At 43.9% G+C, this 21,869-nt stretch overlaps 1 protein-coding gene across 15 annotated transcripts in view; it reads left to right on the top strand.

Annotated features, from left to right (window-relative positions):
• PCYT1B (phosphate cytidylyltransferase 1B, choline) overlaps positions 1-21,869 on the top strand; it is a 135,111-nt gene that overhangs the window by 40,420 nt on the left and 72,822 nt on the right. For 8 of the 15 annotated variants that reach the window (XM_019823678.3, XM_019823679.3, XM_045050553.1 and 5 more), the window contains exons 2-3: positions 16,627-16,713; positions 21,690-21,789. The exons of 2 other annotated variants lie outside the window; for them this stretch is intronic. In XM_019823678.3, coding sequence (XP_019679237.1) covers positions 16,627-16,713; positions 21,690-21,789 — 187 coding nt within the window. Of the gene's footprint in view, positions 1-16,626; positions 16,714-21,059; positions 21,211-21,689; positions 21,790-21,869 lie in introns of those variants that run through there. 5 more of the 15 variants (XM_019823683.3, XM_019823681.3, XM_019823682.3 and 2 more) reach the window with 2 other exon arrangements.

Genomic DNA, 21,869 nt, shown 5'->3' with positions numbered 1-21,869 from the left:
TGTGGATGTACTAGCCCTCCTCCAAGACCCAATTCCTGAGGGGTGAGTACCCCTTGTGGGCAAGGACAGTGCCTTCATATCTCCCCAGCTCTCAGACTGTGCCTAGACAAATCCTCCAGGTCCAGCAAGTACCCCATGAACCCTTTCGAATAAGGCCCAGCCCTCCCCCCGCCCCCCGCCCAAAGCTGTCTGCTTAAGGATTTGGTTGATGACCTTGGTCAAGTTCTTCTAGGAGTGCCTTGTACTGTCAGAAGGAAGTTTTAATTCTAGCCTGCAATAGTCACTTCCATGAAGATGGGTGTACCACGAACCAACTGAAAAGGCCTTGGAAATAAAAAAAGGGGGCTGGTTCGATACGCCACATTAGCAGGAGTTCATTTCGGGCTTGACTTCAAAGCGGAGCAGTGCCAAGAGACTGCTGTCTTGAAGAAGGTGCATTATGTCAATTGGGAGGTAAGATGCTCACCCGCTAATGATCAAAAAGATGACTGGATTTCCAGAGACATTGGTGGCTTCCTTTAGTAGTATCACCATCTATTTAACCCCTCAGAGCAGCATATATTTTAAAAGGGAGATACTTAATGTTCTGTGTTGGTGAAAGTAAATATGAGTTTCCTTGGGCATTTACTGTGGTCAGCTGGAATCATGCCCAAGGTTATTAACAGACATTTTCCTGTTGGTTTCAGTCCGAATGCAGCTTCCATTTCTTGCAGATCGATACTAGCCAGGTGTATTGTTGAACATGGAACCAGTGAATTAGTTTCCTCCATTCTCTTAAGTTGGTTCTTGTGCCAGCCCCCCATTTGCCTAATGCTAAAGTCCTTATGGAAGAAATAAATCTCAGTTGGTAAGAAGATGGGTAGGTTCTTTGTTTCATTTTGGTGTTTGAGCGTGTAGAAATGAGAAGGTTGTGTGTGTCTTCACCCAGGCAGTGAGGAGTATTTAAAGCTGATTCAGTGATGCAGGGCTTTAGAAGGTAACAGAGAAAACTCAGTCCCCTGTCAGCCGGTTCCAGTTAGCCAGCCCGAGAGCAAGTTGTCTGTGCAGTAATGCACCAGGTGCTGTGGGGAGGAGTAAGAGAAGTAATTCACAGCCCCTACCCTTGAATATCATGTCCACTTAACAGGAGACCGTAGTTTGGGATGTGGAAGCATGCCAGGATGCTGAAATCCCTCGTGAGAGAGTTTTTTTTTTCTTTTTGGTACATTTGACATTAATATATTGGACTTTACGTACCTTATAAGCTGCATTTTATCCACTGAGCAGAAGTGCTTCCCAACAAGGGAGACTCCATTGACAAGATCCCCAAGTTAAGACAGGTCCCTGCCTCTGAGGAAAACATGCAACTTGCTGATCCCAAAACATTTTTGGACACGGAGAGGACCAGTCTACTTTTGAGGGGATCTTAAGTCCCCAGTGTAAGCGGCAGACTCCAGCCTCTAGACCAGTGCTGTCCAGTAGAAATACAATTTAAAATGTTTTAGTAGCCAGGGTTTAAAAAGTTGAAAAAGGTGAAGTTAATCTTAATATGTTCTGTTTAGCCTGATATATGCAAAATATGATCATTTCAACATTAATCAATATCAAAATAATGAGTGGGGTATTTTATATTCTTTTCTTGATAGTAAGTCTGAGATCCAGTGTGTATATTATATTGGAACACATCAAAATTCAGACTAGCCACTTTCAAGTGCTCGGTAGCCATATGTGGCTGTAGAGGGAGCTTAGACACCTGCACAGGCCTGTAGAGAGAGAGAAAGCTCTGCAAAGCCGCAATGATAAATACATGTCATGTTGCATAGCACGCACACACACACACACACACACACACACACACACGTATATTTACTCAAAGCTAAGAAACTACTTCATACTTTGCACTTGTAATATTTTCTTTGCTACCCTATCCTCTTTTGGTTTGGAGACCATTGTAGTGATGTAGATGAGAATTATTAAGTTTGAAGTTACGGATGGTGCAGTGGAGAAGGAGAGAACTGCATGAATATGGGAGACACTAAGGAGGTAAGCATCCCATGATTTGATAACTGAGTCTGAGGGTTGGCCAGTATCAAGGAAGATTCAGTTTTCTGGCTTCCTCGAGTGGGTACCATCACTGAGGTGAGAGTATTAGGGGACAGTAGAGAGTTGTGAGAGTTGTGAGAGTTGCATTGGGGATAGCATGCAGACTTCCATTTGGAGGTGTCTACTTAATGTTTGGTTTTGGAACTCGGGAGAGAGTTCTGAGCTGGAGATGTAGATGTGGGAGAGGTCAGTGTGGAAGAGATGGAAGTGAAATTGATCGGAATGAAATGGAGTCAGACAGTTTCTGGACCAAGAACATGGTAATTGAAATGGAAATGGTTAGCTAGCAAGAGCGCCTCAGGATAATCCTACTACAAGTAATTCGAGAAGATAACTGACCCTGGGCCATACTATCAGGTTCTTAGAAGGGGAGAAATAGAAGAGCTGTAATTAAAGCTATTAGAAGGCTCCTTATAGCTGCCTGTATCTATGTGAAATCTGGTTAAATTAATCTACTCTATCCCAGAATCTTTCCAGAATCGAGCCCTGAGGGACACCATGTATTATTTTTTTAAGCTTATTTATTTATTTTGAGAGGGAGGCCAGAGAAAGGAGAGAGAGAATCCCAAACAGGCCCTGCATTTTCAGCTTGGAGCCCAATGCGGGGCTCGAACCCATGAACCTTGAGATCACGACCTGAGCTGAAAGCGAGTCAGACCCTTAACCAACTGAGCCAGCCAGGCACCCCCTGAGAGACACCATTCAAAGAGCCAGTAGAGGTGGATCATGAAAAGAAGACAAAGACGTACTTCTCAAATATCTGGGAGATCAGGGGGCCAATGGCAGGGTACGTTCTGTGGTGGGAATGTCCAGTAGAACCAAATGCAGCAGACAGATCAAATGGGATAATGAAGCAAAGGCTCCTTTGGATTTAGAAAGAAAAGGTCACTGGTGATGTTTCAGTGATGTCATGGGAGCAGAGGCCAGATGGCAGTGAGTTGAGGAGCTTTGAGAAGGTGGGGAAGTAGAAGGTTGCCTGAGAAGATAAGCAGATAGAATGTGTAGGATCCAAAGGTGGATGAATCAGGATTTAGGGTTGAGAGAGGCCAGCTTTTTTCTCTTCTTCCTTTTTCATCTCATTCTTCCCAACATCTTTCCAGTGTGCCAAGGCTTTTGGTTGGCTCATTCTTTGAAGATGGTAGTAACTCACACTTACATGCAAATGGCAAAGAGCCAGTGAGAGAAGGTGAAAGTGATAGGGGGAAAATTGAGGGGGGAATGAGTCTTGGGCTCTGGAGACACTGGGCTCTAGTGAACAAGTGGAAGAATTGGTTTCAACTAGAAGAGATTTCTTTCACTGGCAAGCTGGCAAGGATGTTTTGGGTAAGAAGTTTTAAAGGGGGAGGGCATTGAATGTTGAAAGCCTCTCTATATGATAGGCTCGGATTTCTCTCTAAGGTGGAGGTGAAGTTAGTGGCTTGGTTCTAGCAGGTGCAGAAGTGTAAATATGGGATAGCCTGAGAAGTTGGGTCCAACCCCGGAGTATTCCTCTCCAGAGGCCTCCAGGCTAGGGTGGGAATAGAGAAGGGTGGAAAGGCTGAGCGGTTCCTGATGAGACAGGGTTCCAAGGAGAGAAAATGGATCTGTCCCATTATGGCCTCTGGGGCTCCACACCAACCCCCAGGATCAAGAAAGATGTAGATTTGGAGCTTCCAGGGGAAGTGGGCTGGCCCACCGCAGAAGGGCGGGGCCTGGCAAGACAAGAATGCCACAGCCTAGTCTCTGCTCATTGGAGCCCATGGTTTCCTTCCAACGTCAGTTTTACCAGTGAACTACTCTGTGGGCTTAAGCAAATCACTTCTCGCCTCTGGACCCCAGTTCTGTCACTCATGACGGATTGGATAGATGATCTTTGCCAGCCCCAAGATGGTGATTCCAGCTTCCCTCACCACGGAGCATGCTCCACCCCAGTGTGTTCTGTTTGATCTCTTGCTTCTCTCAAAAAGCAGGGCTACCCCACTCCTCCCCTCCTTTTGGTTTTATCCATTTGGGGTAAAAACAGGTTGAATGATCTCATGGCAGGACACATTGGCTAAATACGAATAACAAATGCTGGCAAAAGACTCTGGAACTTTACATTAGTAAAAGAAACAAACCTGTTGTCTTCCAACTTTATTCTTCAGATGCTTCTTCAGAAAGGTTGAGTGTATTCTAAATCATATGTTGAACATTCTAGTCATTGTCCAAAGAAACCTAGCTTGAATCTCTTCTTAATGTGAATGTTGACCCCCTAATTGATCTATCTCCTAACACTAAAGTTCGAAATACTGGGTTTTCTTTGAGGCAAGGCAGTATGGCATTGAGCTGTAGGGGCCTTGTCTAGCTGAAGCCAGCCACATCAGCTCACTGCTTCAGGTTAAAGTCCAACAGTGCGTCAGGCCATAGTCTTGGAACTCTTGACTCTTTTGCTCATACCCACACAAAGAAAGCTTCTTGGTGCCTCTTGATGGGAAAAAAATGTAGAAAAAGGTCTATTCCGTCTGAAAACTGGGGGTGGGATGAAAAGGAGAAAACAAGGAAGGTAGGAACAGACCCAAGTCGTTGCAAGCTAGGCCTATTTTCTTCCAATAATCTCCCAGGTAACAGCCTCTACCTTGCTAGGATCTGATTACCCGTTGCTGGCCTCAGACCATAGCATTATTGTTTTAACATTCCTACCTTCCTCTTTATCCCAGCAGGAGACAGGTTGTATGGGAGGCTGGGGAAGCTGACCTTGCTTGGGGATAAAGAGACAGTTTAACACTCAACAGTCTTGAAGGCACACTTGAAACACAGTGATTAGAAAGTAAAGCAGCAAGCCCTGTTAGTGTGCACCTGTGTAATAATGGGCAGGGCCACACGAGGCCAGCCCATGGAGCTGGATTCATTTTCATATAATCTCCTCACTTCCACCAAAGCGTGTGACTTGATGTTTTTGTTTTCCACTTCGTAATTCATGCACGTTGAACCTGACATAAGTGTAACAGGGAGCTGACGGCGATTTAAGCTGGCATTTAAGAAGAATAGCAACAATAATAATAGGTTAATAGAAGCCCCGTGGATGATGTGTACAGCCTGTTGCCAACCAAATGATGCTGGAAGCCTATTCCTGGTACCTGCCGGCTTCTGGGCTTCATGTCTAGTGTCTGATTTTGACGGTGGGCACAGTCACATGACACGAAATCCTATTGTACCTCCAAATTGTTCAGTTACGCGGGAATTGTTCTATACTGGGCTTAAGACTAGTGGTCTCATTCATTGCCCTCTGTGGGCAAATGGGGGACTGGTGCACCCTGTGTTAGGCACTGTGCTGGTGCCCTATGTGTGTGACCTCGTTTAACCAGGCTGCAGGCCTGTAAGATAAGGATCACTATTCCCTGTGTTAGAAATAAGGAGACCAAGAGTTAAGTAATTCCCCAAAGATCAAGCACACTGATAAAGCTGGGATTTAAAGTTAGGTTTGTCTGACTTGTAAAGCCCCATGTTGCCACTACACACAGTCCCCCAGCATCAGTGAGCAGAGAATCACCTGCTCAGGCTTCCAGGGGAGTGGGAAGCAAGGTGTTTGTGCATGCACTTTGAAAAATGCTGTATTTAGCTCTCCCGTGTCACATTGTCCGCCTTTGGGACCAGGAATGGAAACAATTTCGATGTCTAGGCTCTTGGTAGTAAATTTAGAAACTCAAAGTAAAGATTTTTGACCCGGCGTACCTACTCCTAGGAAACTTGTACATATGGCCACAAAAGATGAGTAATAGGATGTTCTTAGCAGCATTATTCGTAATAACTCCAACTGGAAACTACCCAGATCCCCGGCAGAAGGAGAATGGATAAATAAATTGTTGTATTTTCACACAATGAAATGCTACCTGGCAATGGAGCATGAAGAGTCTACAACTACCTGCAAAAATATGGATAAATCTCACAAACAGAATATCGAATGAAAAGAAGCCAGTAACAAAAGAATATGCATTACAGGATTCCATTTCTATTAAATATTTTAAAAATAGGCAAGCCAATCTGTGAGGTTAGAAGTCAGGATAGCAGAAGGAGCACAGGACGGATGCTGGCAGTGGTAGTTTACTTGATCTGGGTGCTGCTGCGTATGTTCATTCTGTGCACGTCCAGAGTTCCACACTTAGGATCTCTGCACATTGCCGTACATGTATTGTTCTTTAATACAAAGTTGGAAGGTGCTGTGACCACAGTAATGGAGAGAGGGGACACTCAGCAACAGATTGAGCATTTCACGTAACTCTGCTGATCTCACAGATCCCGTTCTAAGGAATGGTATCCAATCCTACCTGCAGTTACAGCTCTGGGCCACGAACAGAGCTTTGCTGTGCTCCTGGGTCAGCACCCAGCCTCGAAGGGAGCATAGGTAAGCTGCTGAACCAAACTTGCCTTGCTTCTAGTACCTTGTCTAGCCTTAGTCAGGTTATCTGTGAATTAAAAGCCATGGTGCCCAATCTATGTGTGTTTTATAACAATGGCCTGGCCACACAGTCCGTTTCTAGACTCAGAAGGAGGTGGACGGGATTGGTTAGGTAGCAAGAGGGACTCTGGATAATCCTTTTATAGGGCAAATTCTAGGAAACGACTGACCCCAAACCATCCTATCATGTTTTTTAAGGGAAGAAAAATAGAAGAGCTGTAACTAAGCTAAAGAAATCCTCCCTGTATCTGCCTATCTCTATATGAGATCTGATTAAATTAATCTACACATCCCACAGTCTTCCAGGATAGAATCCTGAGAAACAGTTTTTAAAGGTCCAAGAGAGGAAAGGTATTGAAAGGAAGACAGGCAGTTCTCAAATAGGTGGGAGTTTGGTTCTAAGAGCAATGTGGTTGGTTCATTGATAGTTAGATGTGGGGGTTTTTTTGTTTGTTTCCATAAAATACTGTTTTTATTAAAGAAGTCATCCACTCTGTACAATCAATCTTCTTTGGAACATCTTTCTTTGGAAAATCTTCTTTGGAAGATCTTCCCTTCAGTGGCTCATGAAAAAAGGGGGGGGGGGATTATTATTGAAATGGAATCTAGCAAATACCTCAGGCTGCAACATTTTAGAAATATCTGTACTTCCGTCCAACTTTACAGCAAACCTCCCACACTGCATAATTTGTTCTAATGCTTGTTTCTTCCAGTCTTCAGCAATGTTTTCTATATGTCTTCTAAATATATTTGCTGACAAAGGAATGCGTTTTAGTTTGACATCAATTTTTTCCCCATGTACTAGAGCAGCCAGCTGTACTGTGGCATGAAGAGCAGGTGCTTCTGCAATGGTATGAGACTTTTGGTTTTTCTTTATTGAATTACGGAAATTTGAAAAAGGCTTCTGCCATTTATCATTACATGCAACAGTATTTTGTGAAGGCCTGGATTGAGTATCACATCTTGAAACGTCACTGAAAAAATCCTAGAGATTTTTCTTCATGTTCTGGATGCTTTGCTTTTAAGTATCATGGTAATCACAGTAGCTTCGTATGATCGTAACCTAATAACTCAAGGTATAATATACGCTCCAGGTGAAGTTTAATGCTAATGGCAGCAGATATTTCAAATAGTCCTCTTTGTGATAATCGTCCATTCAGCTGTCTTCGTGTTGATCTGATTAGGTCTTCGTTCATACCTGATAACGTGGCTGATGCAAGACACCTACAAAGGGCTCTTGTTCGCTTGTGCTTGTATTATTTTCGCTTTCCTATTTCATTATGGAAAGTGTTTTAAGCCAATTGGTGATCCTGTGAGCATTGGTTTAGTTAAAACTAGGTAACATAATCTATAAATGCCCTTTACCAGGCCCACGCAAACTGCATTAAATTACAATAAGCTAAAAGCAAATGAAAATGTCAGAGGATCCAGACCCCCCTTCTCAGCTGTACACTTTGCATGTTTCCTTAAGGACCCTTCACGGACGTGATGTTGACAGAGATAGGGCACTGTATCAACCGGCATGTTAGAATTAGATGTCAGTAACGCGTCTTGTTTTTTAACATGAAAAATAAATCTAAGCCCAAGTGTTGTTCTCTAATGGATTGTCTCGCCTGTCCCACATTAGAAATCCCTGGTCTCCAGATTGTACATCTTGCCCTTGGATCCAGCAGTGAGGGGGAGGACCGCATTTTCAGGCTCCATGTTTGGCCTCTTATGGAAATGCTCTCTTGAACTGCTTTTTGGTTCTGAGGCTGTGCCTTGCCTCATAACGGTACTTTGAGCAAACAAAAAAACAGGGTTTTCTTTATTAGGGCGTTGTTGTTGAGTATGCTGGTCCCACTACCGAGCATCACCCAGCATGCCCCTTCCGGCAGCACCACTGGAGCAAAGGCTATAAAATTCGGCCTCAGGAAACGCCGTGCTCCTCCTCAGGATCTATTTTGGTTTTTTGCTTACGGACGATATTAACTTTGTCTCTCTCTTTGCTCTGACTGCTTAGAGCTTAAAGTCATTTTTGTGATCGGCCTGAAATGTGGAGAAGTGGGATAGGGATTCCTGTATGCTCGTTTCCCTTCTGACCTTTGTTGAAACCGTATTTCCTCCCTCAACCCAGATCTTGCAACTATTCAACTTTCAAATCTTTATTTTTTTTTAAGTCACCTCAAGTCGTTTGAGGAAGAAGATGGGATATGAATAAGACATATGATTGTTATTGATGTTCATTATAAACTCCTTAAGCTCAGTTGCTTAAGAAAAATGGACTTAGGGTATGGACTTTTTAAATCTTGAGGTAAAAATGATTCTTTTCTCTTGTCAGCATCCTCTATGCATTTCGTGAATCTAAGATGCCCTTGATTATGAGATACAGTCCCATTGCAGAGATGTTACAATGTCAGAAAATTGCCGATACTGGTTTTAAGACATTTCTCATAAGACCCCTCTCCTCATCTCAGAGATGTTAACATGTGGGGGAAAACATACATTTTAGGATAAATGAATGTATTATTTAGAGTACATTTCAGAAAGTGACACATGGGTGGTGTGGGGGGTTAGGGCTTGTGGGCGGTCAGTGTTTTAAGGAAGCCTGGATCCCTAGAGCATAATAACATTTCTGATCTTGGGTCGCTGGAAGGGCAGAAATTGCTAGCCTGACCTAGGTGCAGGTGTTCACACATTGGTTTAAAAAATGTGACTATAAATGACATACATTGTACTGTGACTATAAATGACACAGCTTTTGTAGAGGCTAATTCACCAACACATGTTAAAATGTTCTGCAAATATTTATCTCGAAAATGTTCATACCCCTGGTCTAAGTAATTCAGCTTCTAGGCATCTATCCTAAGGAAATAATCAGAGGCTCAGAGCTATGTTTAGAATGTTACTTATATTACTAAAACATAAACAACTTCATATTCAACAACAGAGAGATATCTAAATACATTACGGTTTTTCTGTTCAGGGGCATGCTGTATAGCTATCAAAATTAACGAGAGTTAAATGGGAAATAAAACGTGTGCCTCCTGCTCATGTGGCTGTGTACCTAAAACTTCTCTAAAAAATAAAGTCTATTAAAAACAGTGGGAGGGTGTTTTGCAGGAGTATGGACTCTTGAGAGGGTGGGGGCCTGTCACAAAGTGGCCATGGCTGGTGCAGTTAGAGCAGCTGGGGTCTCATTATACATCTTGCTCAGACTGCTGTCATTGGCGTTGGGTAGGCCAGGCCTCGGGGAGGCTGTTCAGCGTAGCCGATGACCAGTTATCCAGAATCCTTGGAAAAGGAAATGACTTTATTGAAGGGGCCATTCTTCAAATGTATCTTACTGCTTAGCTTGCCCATCGCCTACTCGTTCTCATTTTGGGATACCTGCTAATCTCTCCTCTCGGGCCCTGCACCAACCAGCATTGGCCTCCAGGCCAACCAGGGCAGCTCCTTTCACAGCTAAACTTGATTGGCCTGTATTGTATTTCCTGGTGCCACTTGCACCTTCAAAATAGAAACATGAACAGATAAATTAGGTGCTCCTGCTTCCCTCCTATCTTTTTAATTTAACATTCTCTCTCTGAGATATGATGCCCCTACTTTTCATTGTCTTGCCTAAAAGAGTAATGCTTGGGAATTTTAGGCTCAGGGCTAGGGAGAATGGGAGATAGAACCACCAGATAATACCCTTAAAATAGTGAGGTTGAAGTCTAAATGAAATAATAAAGTAATCATGACATACTGAGTGGAAAAAACCATTCATGTAGATAGGATTCCAAAGTTGTTAATATGTATGCATATCAGAAAGCCCTAAAAGAAATATAGAGAGTGTTAACAGTGGTTATATTTGGAAAGTAGAATTATTGGTGAATTTTGCTTTCCTTTCTTTATTTCCCCAAGTTTTCTGTAGGATATATCATGATAAGAAAAAGTTATGCATTATATTTCTTATTCAGTTTAGTCTTTATGAATAAAATCATTATCAATAATTCTCTCTCCAGTTTCTTATCAATAATTATTTTCTCTCTAAGGACTTTAAATTCCTCCATTCAACAAATGTCTTTTGAGAACCTTCTGTCTGCCAGATACTGCCCTAGGAATTAGGGATATAGCAGTGAGGAGGATACAACAGACCAAGTCCCTGTTTTCTTTTCTTTAAAAAAAATTTTTTTTAATGTTTATTTATTTTTGAGAGAGAGGATTGGACAGAGAGAGAGAGAGAGAGAGACCAAAAGCAGGGGAGGGGCAGAGAGGGAGGGACACAAAGAATCCAAAGCAGGCTCCAGGCTCTGAGCTGTCAGCACAGAGCCCTATGTGGGGCTCGAACTCACGAACTGCGAGATCATGACCTGAGTCGAAGTTGGACTCAACCAACTGAGCTACCCAGATGCCCACCAAGTCCCTGTCTTCTTAGAGCTTCCAGTATTCAGGGGAGATTGGCCATAAATATATAGTGTCTCCTTATTAAACAACCAGGACCTTGCTTCAGCCTGAACTCATGCCCTTAGCTGAATGAATGAATTGAGTCTAGTGGCTTTAAATAGCATTTATACTGTATGGTTTCTTAACCTGTATCGCTAGCTTAGTTCTCTGTCCCCAGCTTTAGACTTGTAAATCCAACTGCCTACCTGATGTCTCCACTGGGAGATCTAACAGGTATGTCACACCAAATGTGTGAGAGCAGAATTCTTGATTTCTCCATCCTGTCTGTCCCACTCTCACACCTACTCTTCCAGCGTCTCCCCATGTTAGGGAGTGGTGATGCCATCTTTCCACGTCTTCAGGCCAGTGACTTTGGAGTTACCTTGACTTCTGTCAGTTTTTTTTACACTCTACATTCAGTAAATTTCAAATTTTGTTTACTCAAAATCTATCCAAAATCTGACTACTTGTCACTACCTCCCCTGCTCTCACCCTGGTCCCAGCCTCCAGCTACCTACTCTTGCCCAATGAGTACACCAGTTCCCTTAGTGGTTTTCTTGCTCCTGCCTTTGACCTTTTAGAGTTTAACCTCAATGTAGCAGCCAGGTGGTCCCATTAGGACTAAGTCAGGTCATCTTACTCCCTGTGCAAAACTCTCTCATGGCTCCCATCTTCCCAGTGGAAAGCCAGTCTTTAGAGCATCCTAAAAACCCCATACCATTGGGTTCCTCCCATCTCCTGCCTTGTACCTCACCTCTCTGGCTGTATCTCCTACTACTTTTCTTTTTTTGTTCACCTTCTCCAGGCATACTGGCCTTCTTGTTATTCCTGGAAGAAGCTGGGCATGCTACTGCCTCAGGGCCTTTGCACTTGATGTTTCCTCTACCTGGAGAGTTCTTTCTCCACATGGCTCAACTGATCCTTTATATATTGATACATATATCAGCTCCCTTGGCTATCCTATTTACAGGTAAACCCTGTGCATTCTTTATCCCCCTTCCTTGCCTTTATTTTTTTCTAAGCACTATCACCTTTTAACATACTACGCATTTCACATTCTTTTTTGTTGTTGTTGTTTATTATCTTTAAGGATCACAAAGACAGGATCTTTTTGGTTTTGTTTTTGTTTTTTTCCTGATATATCCTTAGAACCTAAAACCAGTGCCTGGCACACAGCAAGCCCTCAAGTAGTATTTGCTGGATGTTGGAAAAGTGAATAGAGAGTAGATAGTATGAAGATAACTTAAATTGTTTTTAAAAGCTCAAATAAGGGGGCGCCTGGGTGGCGCAGTCGGTTAAGCGTCCAACTTCAGCCAGGTCACGATCTCGCGGTCCGTGAGTTCGAGCCCCGCGTCAGGCTCTGGGCTGATGGCTCAGAGCCTGGAGCCTGTTTCCGATTCTGTGTCTCCCTCTCTCTCTGCCCCTCTCCTGTTCATGCTCTGTCTCTCTCTGTCCCAAAAATAAAATAAACGTTGAAAAAAAAAATGTAAAGCTCAAATAAATTTTAAATGTTCCATATACCTTAGAATAATATCATTTAGCAGTTAGTTTATAAATAATAGTTGTTATTTTTTTAATGTTTTTTTTTTTGAGAGAGAGAGAGAGAGAGAGAGAGGGACAGTGTGTGAGTGGGGGAGGGGCAGAGAGAGAGGCAGATACAGAATCTGAAGCAGGCTCCAGGCTCTGACCTGGCAGCACAGAGCCTGACATGGGGCTTGAACTCACAAACTGTGAGATCACGACCTGAGCCGAAGTCGGATGTTTAACCGACTGAGCCACCCAGGCGCCCCTAATAGTTGTTATTTTTAAAAGTACTCCTCTTTTCCTGTTAGAATCCTTTTCCCCTCGACATTTGGAACACCTGATCCTGGATTAGATTTCCTGCATCTCTGAATTCCCAAGATAGGAGATATTTCTTTAAATTTATTTTAAAATTAGATAAATTGTGGGGTGCCTGAGTGGCTCAGTCGGTTAAGTGTCCGACTCTGGGTTTTGGCTCAGGTCATGATCTTACGGTTCTTGAGTTCAAGCCCTGCATAGGGCTCCGCACTGACAGTGCGGAGCCTGCTTGGGATTCTCTTTCTCCCTCTCTCCCTCAAAATAAATAAACAAACTTTAAGAATAAAATAAGATAGGGGGCCCTGGGTGGCTCAGTGGGTTGAACATCCTACTTCGGCTCAGGTCATGATCTCGTGGTCCATGAGTTCCAGCCCTGCATGGGGCTCTGTGCTGACAGCTCAGAGCCTGCAGCCTGCTTCGGATTCTGTGTCTCCCTCTCTCTCTGCCCCTTCCCCACTCACGCTCTGTCTCTCTCACTCTCAAAAATAAATAAATGTTTTAAAAAAATAAAAATAAATAAAATAAGATGAATTGTATAAGTGTAAAAATAAAATAACAGGCACAAATGGAGTGAACAGTAAAAACATCCTTTCATCTCTTCTGCCCATGTCGTCTTCTTCCCCCAGTTAATAATTTGTTGTATATCCATCCTTCTTGGCCAGTGCTGTCCAAGAGAACTTTCTGTGATAATAGGAATGTTCTATATCTATGCTAATACTGTAGCAGCCACTAGCCACATTTGGTTATCAAGCACTTAACATGTGGCTAACGTGACCGACAAAATGAGTTTTTAATTTTATCTCATTAATTTCACGAAATGTAATTTGAATTTAAGTAGGCACATGTGGCTAATGACTACCACATCGGACAGCACAGTTCTAAACTATTTCTACAATTAGCTATTTTTCTCTCTGTCTTTAAGCATACGATATCATACTATACAACATGTGTACATATTATACTTCTTTCTCTGTCACTTGCTTTTTGCATTTAGCAAAATGTCCTAAAAATTGTTCCTGGTCTGTACATACATATCTGTGTCACTATTTTTAATGTTGCCTATTACTTCATAATATGTGCATGCCATACTTAGCTAAATGAAAAATAGATCTTTCTTGGTGCCGAGCAATGTGCTAGGCCTCCTTTGTCTCCACTCCACTGGCATCTGTCAAGCCTCTGCAGCAGCTGCCTGGGCTGAGCCTCTGCATAATCACAGACAGAGTCCAAGAATCCAGGGATTTACATATGTTGGGCCTACAGTCAAGTGTAAAATCTACCGTTTCTTCCCTGTCTTCAAAAGACTAACATAATTTGATCCGAAATAAAATCATGCCTTAAAAACTATGTTCAACTGGCAAACACAAACCTAACAGAATGAGACTGAGGACTGAGATTTTGTGATGTGTTTTTCTAATTCTGAATTTGCAGTTCGAAAGCTGGGGAGTCCTGAGTCAAAAGGGCTGCCTGGGAAAAGTCGATTTGTTTCTGAGGTCCTGTTCTTATCTCTTTCACGTATCCTGGTGAACAAGTTGTAACGTTGCTATAAAATTCTTTCCTACTGGAGGACATTCTTGGGATGGTTATGACTTTATTAACTATGAGTAATTCACTTTTCAATTGATCTCTGTGCTTCTAACATGCCTCATCAACATTTGCTAGTGAACATTTATTGAGCCTGGCAGCCGTACTCTTATATATACTGTATCAGCCAAGGCCCTGTCGAGACACAGACGGCTCATTCTAAACGGGAAATATGAAAAGAGGTTAATAAAAGGGACTATTTACCAGGGTGCGGGCGTTTCAGGAAACCTCAAGGGATAGTATGCACCCTAGGCCTGGAAATGTTAGGGGTTGTCACTCCTAGGCATGAAGGAAGGGGAGAGTGTGGTCGCCGGAACTTGGCAGGGCACTGTGTGAAGAGGGGCCTCTCACCACAAGCTGTGCATATCGGTAAGAGGACAGAAACAATACATGCTTCCTAGCAGTGAGGAGGCCAGGTGGAAAGATACCCTAAGGTCACTCTTGCCCTGCCCTCTGGGGTTTTGCTTACTTGTCATGGATCCAGCTCAACTTGAAGCAGAAAGGCAATGTAGCCTATTGGTGCACTCCATACCGGAAGCCATCCAGAGAGGAGTAGAGAAGAGCAGGAGAGAGTGGGTTCTGGAGAAATAGAAGGAAGATATCACTTAGACATACATCACTTCATTTACTCCTTACAGTAGCTTCATGAGGTAGATTATTTTATTGGATAATCAAATAGGTGAAGATACTGAAGGTTAGTTTAAGGACCAGCAATGTTTTTAAAAACCATGTTTAAAAAATAAAATGGGTGTCAGCTTGCTGTCTGATTGATCCAGTTGTCAGTCATTGATGCGGGAGTACCGGTTCTATCCCCCGCCCTTTGTTTACATTCAACTGACATTTGCATTGTATACTTTATGTAACGTCCGATTTAAAAAATAATAATAATTATTTATTTTAAGTGATCTCGACATCTAATGTGGGGTTTGAACTCATGACTCTGAGATCAGGAGTTGCATTCTTTTCTGACTGAGCCGGCCAGGTGCCCCATGTAATGTCTAATAGCTTTTAAGTAAATATTTGACAATGACTAATTGAACGCATTTTGCAAATGAAATGTCCAACATCTAAAGTCCTTCCCTTTAAAAAGCATGACGGGAGGGGCTCTTGGGTGGCTCAGTTGGTTAAGGGCCAACTCTTGGTTTTGGCTAGGGTCATGATCTCACGGTTCCTGAGTTTGAGCCCCGCATCAGGCTCTCTGCACTGACAGTGCGGAACCTGCTTGGGATTCTATCCCTCTCTCTCTCTGTCCCTCCTTCACTCTCTCTCCCTCTCAGAATAAATAAGTAAACGTTAAAAAAAATGTAGAAAAAGCATTATGGGAATATGGCTTTGGTATGATACAGTACAGTTTATATAACCAGAACCTATATGACAAATAGGCAACGTATTCACATGCAATGACTCGGTGTTCTGAAATCCTAAATTAGGTAGAAAGAAGTTTAATTGCAGTCTTGCTCCAAGTCTGTGGTCTGGCAAGGTCCTTGCACATAGGAGGTCCGGGGTTTGGGGCCAGCCCTCTTTAACCCTTTAATACCCTCCATCTTTCCTGCTAAACATAAAAATTTCATGTGACTTCCAGCCCTGAATTTGGAATGTGGCTACCTAGGGGGGCACAGTCTATCCTCTGATGATCTCTACCAGTTCAGAGGCTTAATTTAGAAAATTTGTATGTTGATGGGGCGCCTGGGTGGCGCAGTCGGTTAAGCGTCCGACTTCAGCCAGGTCACGATCTCGCGGTCCGTGAGTTTGAGCCCCGTGTCAGGCTCTGGGCTGGTGGCTCAGAGCCTGGAGCCTGTTTCCGATTCTGTGTCTCCCTCTCTCTCTGCCCCTCCCCCGTTCATGCTCTGTCTCTCTCTGTCCCAAAAATAAAATAAAACGTTGAAAAAAAATTAAAAAAAAACAAAAAGAAAATTTGTATGTTGAAAAGGGCAGGGTTTTGCCCCCACATATTAAATTAGTGAAAACTGAATATGCCTTATCAGACTAAAACCTCCTCCCATTTTAAAAGCGCCATGCTTCACCTTTGAGGATTGCTGCCCCAGAGCCAATTCTGGTCCGTCCTTCCTTATTTCTCTCCTATTTATGCACTCTCCAAATGTCTAGCATCATATGAAATACATAGCAAGTGTTAGTAAACATTCAACAATGTGATCTGGCTGATGTGGGGTCTAAGCCGCAGCTTGCCAGTAACCAATTCTCTGTCAGTCATGTGACCTACCACACCAAGTCTGGGTGAAAAATAGGGTCATGTCCTTTTATTTTTCAATTAATCATTTTCCCCCTTCTTCTTTAATTACCAGGCAGTCCATTGTGTCCTTTTTGAGGCCCCTCTATCCGAATGGCCTAAGAATCCAGAGAGTTTCCTCAGTTCAAAGGGAGCCAGAAAGGTAACGGAGTCTAAGGGACATAACACTGCTGCTTCCTGCTGCTATTTGGTGTCACTGTTGAAGACAGGTTCTGTTTATTTGAGTGGAGACAGCATCTATCTCAGACTTACAAAATTAAATGAGCTGATACGTTTAAAGTGCTTAGTGTGTAGATGGTTACATGGCACTCTGTAGGCACTCAAAGATTGAACTATTATGTTACATTATTGAGCCTCAGTTTTAGGACTTTCTTAGGACCTAAACCAGAGGATCCCTAGAAACACTCTAGGTCTGCCAAATGGTAAGGAATAGTTGGGAGCCTGGGTCCTCTGCAGGCTGTAAGTATATGTATAGCTTGGAGTCCAGGTTGGACCAGTCCCTGCCTCTCTTGGGAGCCTCTTGTTAACTTAGTCCCATTTTCCTGTGGTTGGTCTGTCCCTTGTAGGTGGAGGAGACAGAACCCATGTAGTTCAAAATTCCTTAGAAATCAAATGATTTATTCTGGCTCAGAGAAGAAGGAATCCTGGGGTGTTTGGACTGAAACAATATTGGCTGAAGTCACAGGGCTGCTGGGCCTTAATCAACATCTTCCTGAATGTAGAGCTTGACTCTAAACCTAGGGGGTAATCTACCTCACTTTGGAAGGCAGTGTTCTGGCAGTGTTCACAACAAGGCTGTGGCTCAATAATTTTTGCATTCTCCCTGTTTCCAGCACGGTGCCTTGCACATACCAAGAAATACCCCTTCTCCATGTCAACTGATGCACACACATGTACACATGTGCACCCAGGCACACCCAAGCTCACTGAGGAACTCCGTCTGCCTTCCATCTCTTTGCTTCTCTCTTTTTCCTACTTTTAGGCCACAGTTCTTAGTGTGTGGATGATTACATGGCTCTGTGTATGCACTCAATTAAGAAGACAGGACAGGGTGCATTGAAACCTGTCTCCAACTTTGAGTAACTATCCTTGCTTTACAGCTTTCTCTGTCTCTGCTTTAATTACCAGATTTCACACCTTCTAGAACACACCTTTCTTGGAAAATGGGAACACCTTATCTTTTTTTTTAAATATGAAATTTATTGTCAAATTGGTTTCCATACAACACCCAGTGCTCATCCCAAACATGCCCTCTTCAATACCCATCACCCACCCTCCCCTCCCTCCCACCCCCATCAACCCTCAGTTTATTCTCAGTTTTTAAGAGTCTCTTATGGTTTGCCTCCCTCCCTCTCTAACCTCTTTTTTTTTTCCTTCCCCTCCCCCATGGTCTTCTGTTAAGTTTCTCAGGATCCATATAAGAGTGAAAACATACGGTATCTGTCTTTCCCTTTGTGACTTACTTCATTTAGCATAACACTCTCCAGTTCCATCCATGTTGCTACAAAAGGCCAGATTTCATTCTTTCTCATTGCCACATAGTATTCCATTGTGTGTATAAACCACAATGTCTTTATCCATTCCTCAGTTGATGGACATTTAGGGTCTTTCCATAATTTGGCTATTGTTGAAAGTGCTGCTCTAAACATTGGAGTACAAGTGCCCCTATGCATCAGCCCTCCTGTATCCCTTGGGTAAATTCCTAACAGTGCAATTGCTGGGTCATAGTGTAGATCTATTTTTAATTTTCTGAGGAACCTCCACACTGCTTTCCAGAGCGGCTGCACCAGTTTGCATTCCCACCAACAGTGCAAGAGGGTCCCCGTTTCTCCACATCCTCACCAGCATCTATAGTCTCCTGATTTGTTCATTTTAGCCACTCTCACTGGCGTGAGGAGGAACACCTTATCTTTTTAATAAGCTTTGCGACTGGCACATGAAGGATCTCCAAATAGTAATTTATTTCAGATCATGTGAAGAAGATTCACTGCCCACATCTCTTAAAGGTTAATGACTCATTAATAAAAGCTAATCCATTTAGCTATTTAGGTTGTATCCTAAAAGTTCATTCATGGGTCAGTTTGCTTTGTTTCTAGGGGGAAGTCCATTATCTATTATTATGATATGTAGTATTATATATTATGATATGTAATAATGAACACTAATAGTAATAATAATTGCCACAGTTTATTGGGTACCAGATACTTTATATACATTATTTCTATGGCGCATAACAACCCTGAGAGATAGTTACCCATTTTACAGATAAAACTGAGCTTCAACAAGTTAAGGAATGTCTTTTTAAAAGTACACAAAGTCCAATGCATTTCTTGTCCTAAAGACGGCGCCTGCTAAAGGGGCATGACAGGCCACCCCATCACCTCCCTCTCCGTTCCTAGTCCCTTGACCAGCCGCAGCCTGCGGGCCCCAGGTGGGTGTCTGATTCAGTGCCAGCCTATCCTGGTTGTGGCCTGCTCTGCAAAGATGAGCTAGGCCATTCTGATTCTCCTTTAGGAATTTGAATGGGAAGGGATGTCCGGATGGCTGAGTCGGTTGAGCGTCCGACTTTGGCTCAGGTCATGATCTCATGATTCGTAGGTTCCAGTCCCACGTCAGGCTTTGCGCTGACCATGGAGCCCGCTCTGGATTCTCTGTCTCCCTCTCTCTCTGCCCCTCTCCTGCTTGCGCACGCACGCACACTCTCTCTCTCTCTCTCAAAAACAAACATTAAAAAAAAGGAATTTGAATGGGGAAACATGGAAAGAAGCAGCAGGTGGGTTGGAACTGAGGCTGAAAGACTCCATAAGAAGTTAATGAAGGGGTATTGGGAAGGGAAGCCAATGTCACACGTGAGCTGCCAGTTACGGGGGAGTACAGGTGAGCAGAGGCTTGACTGTAGTGGAAGGATACAGAGTAAATGGGAGTGGGAGAGAAAGAGTCACGTGCAGAGAGCCAGCCAGGTGGGTGCAGAGCACTGTGGGGCCAGACACTGCACCTTGCCTACCTTTTTCCCAGTACTTTCTGTGCCGGGATAGCCTTAAAGTAGTCCTTCACCTCTTTAAAGTTTTTTAACGTTTATTTATTTTTGAGAGAGAGACAGAGTATGAGCAGGGGAGGGGCAGAGAGAAAGGGAGACATAGACTCTGAAGCAGGCTCCAGGCTCTGACCTGTCAGCACAGACCCTGACGCGGGGCTTGAACTCACAGACCGCGAGATCGTGACTTGAGCCGAAGTTGGACGCTTAACCGACTCAGCCACCCAGGTGCCCCATTCCTTCATCTCTTGAACTGGTTTGAACGAGTGTCTGGTCCTTTCAACCAGAAGAACCAAATTAGAAGACATAGCCCGCGAGTGCTGGCATGGGGATTCTGTGGCCTCTGCTCTGTTTGTGGCCTCTGCTCCGATCACTGCACCCCTTGCTACATTACAAACGCTGCTCTGGCCCACCGTGGACCTTACCGTATCTGAAAAAGAACGAACAATGGACCCAGGGTTCCTGAAGACATGTCACTAGTCTTGGTTTGCTTTCAGAGCTGTGTGCGGGGAGGTGGGGGTTAAGAAAGTCTCAGACAACTGGAAGGTATCCAAACAAGTCTGGGGCAGAACTCCAGCTTCCAGGGCGGAAGGTGCTACAATGGGGAGAGGGAGGGGCATGGGACAAGGATTGCTTCTTGGCAGTGCAGAGGAGGACTAGGCTCTTCCAGGACAGGAACCGGCCTTCCCCCTACTTGTATCTCCAGTTCTAAGATCGTACCTGACTTATATTTGAATGAGTGAATGAATAAATGAATGGCAGAAATGGGTCATGGCCCCTCTGTAAACACATGGATCAGGGTCACCTGGGTGGCTCAGTCGGTTAAGCGACCGACTTCGGCTCAGGTCATGATCTGGCGGTCTGTGAGTTCGAGCCCCACGTCGGGCTCTGTGCTGACAGCTCAGAGCCTGGAGCCTGCTTCGGATTCTGTGTCTCCCTCTCTCTCTGCCCCTCCCCTGCTTGCACTCTGTCTCTCTCTCTCAAAAATAAATAAAAACATTAAAAAAAAATAAAAAAAAAAATAAACATGGATCATATGGTCTCCCCAAGTTAGGGAACACCTGTGTATACCTAAGAAGCAATTAATTCATGCGACAATGTGAGTAATGTGTACAGTGACTAGTCACCTTCAGCTTTAAAAATACCAAAGATGATACAGTGATGACCATGATGATGACATAGCTCAGAGGCTATGGACAACTCTCGATTGCATTTGCCCTGTTTACAAAAATACCACTCCCTTTGTCTTCCTCTGGAGAGAGTGAGGTTTTCATTTTAAGAGGCTGACTAAAAGATGCAGAGCCACTTCCTGGGCAGGCTTCCAAGTGACTACGTCTCTCTCTCAGCGCTCCCCAGCTCCCCAGAGCCCCAGCCCAAGCTGCCTGGGGCGGGGCCTCCAGCCGTGGGTGGCTATTGGAGCTACCCGGGCACTTCTCTGCAGCTCGCCAGAAAGGCTGTGCCTTTAGGCCCTCCCGGGGCTCTGGCCTTTGCACTGAAGTGACGTCAGAGTTTGTGATTGGCCAGGCCGGTGTGTGTGAAATACAGGCGATGTCTGCCACACTTCTGAGTATGGCATTTCTTCCAGCCGGGTGCCCCGGGGTGTGGGTAAGTCGAAACCCGTACAGTCTGCCCTGCGGGGGTGTGAAATGTTCACAGCCCAGCATGACTCTCCAAGGGCGTGACTTAGCAGATTTTGTAATCCTGCTGGGCCTCAGTTGCCTTTTCTGTGAACTAGAGATGCTATTATCCTATATTATAGAAGGAAAGAAGAATCTAGCCATCACAGGCTCTTGTGGGGCCCAGAAGAGAGAACCTGTCGAGAGTATCTCCCCTGGTACCTGGCACGTAGTAGACGTGAGGCACTCTCATTATTTCGGAGCATCGGTCAAAAAAAAAAAAAAAAAAAGGTTCCAGTGACAATGTCCCTGTTTTTATTTCTCACAGCAAAGTATTTCTCTGAAAGACTCAGTAGGTGTGTTCTTCTTAACTGTACTTGTATAGCCAACAGAAATAAGACTTTAGGGGAAGTTAGTGCCAAAGGAAAGTTTGTCAGACTATATTCCCTTTCTCTTTTTCCCTTCTAGACCCTGACTGCACCTGCCCCATTTGCAGATGAAACCAGCTGCCAATGCCAAGCACCCCATGAAAAACTGACCATTGCTCAGGCCCGCTTAGGAACACCAGGTGAGGCTGGACTTCTTGTTCTCCGAGTGGGCCCTGTCCTGACATTTAAAGTAGCAGAGAGGCCCATCGTTATTTGAGTA

Source organism: Felis catus, chromosome X (genome assembly GCF_018350175.1).
Source record: "Felis catus isolate Fca126 chromosome X, F.catus_Fca126_mat1.0, whole genome shotgun sequence".
NCBI classification, from domain to species: domain Eukaryota; kingdom Metazoa; phylum Chordata; class Mammalia; order Carnivora; family Felidae; genus Felis; species Felis catus.
This window is presented reverse-complemented; position numbering and strand designations above follow the sequence as displayed.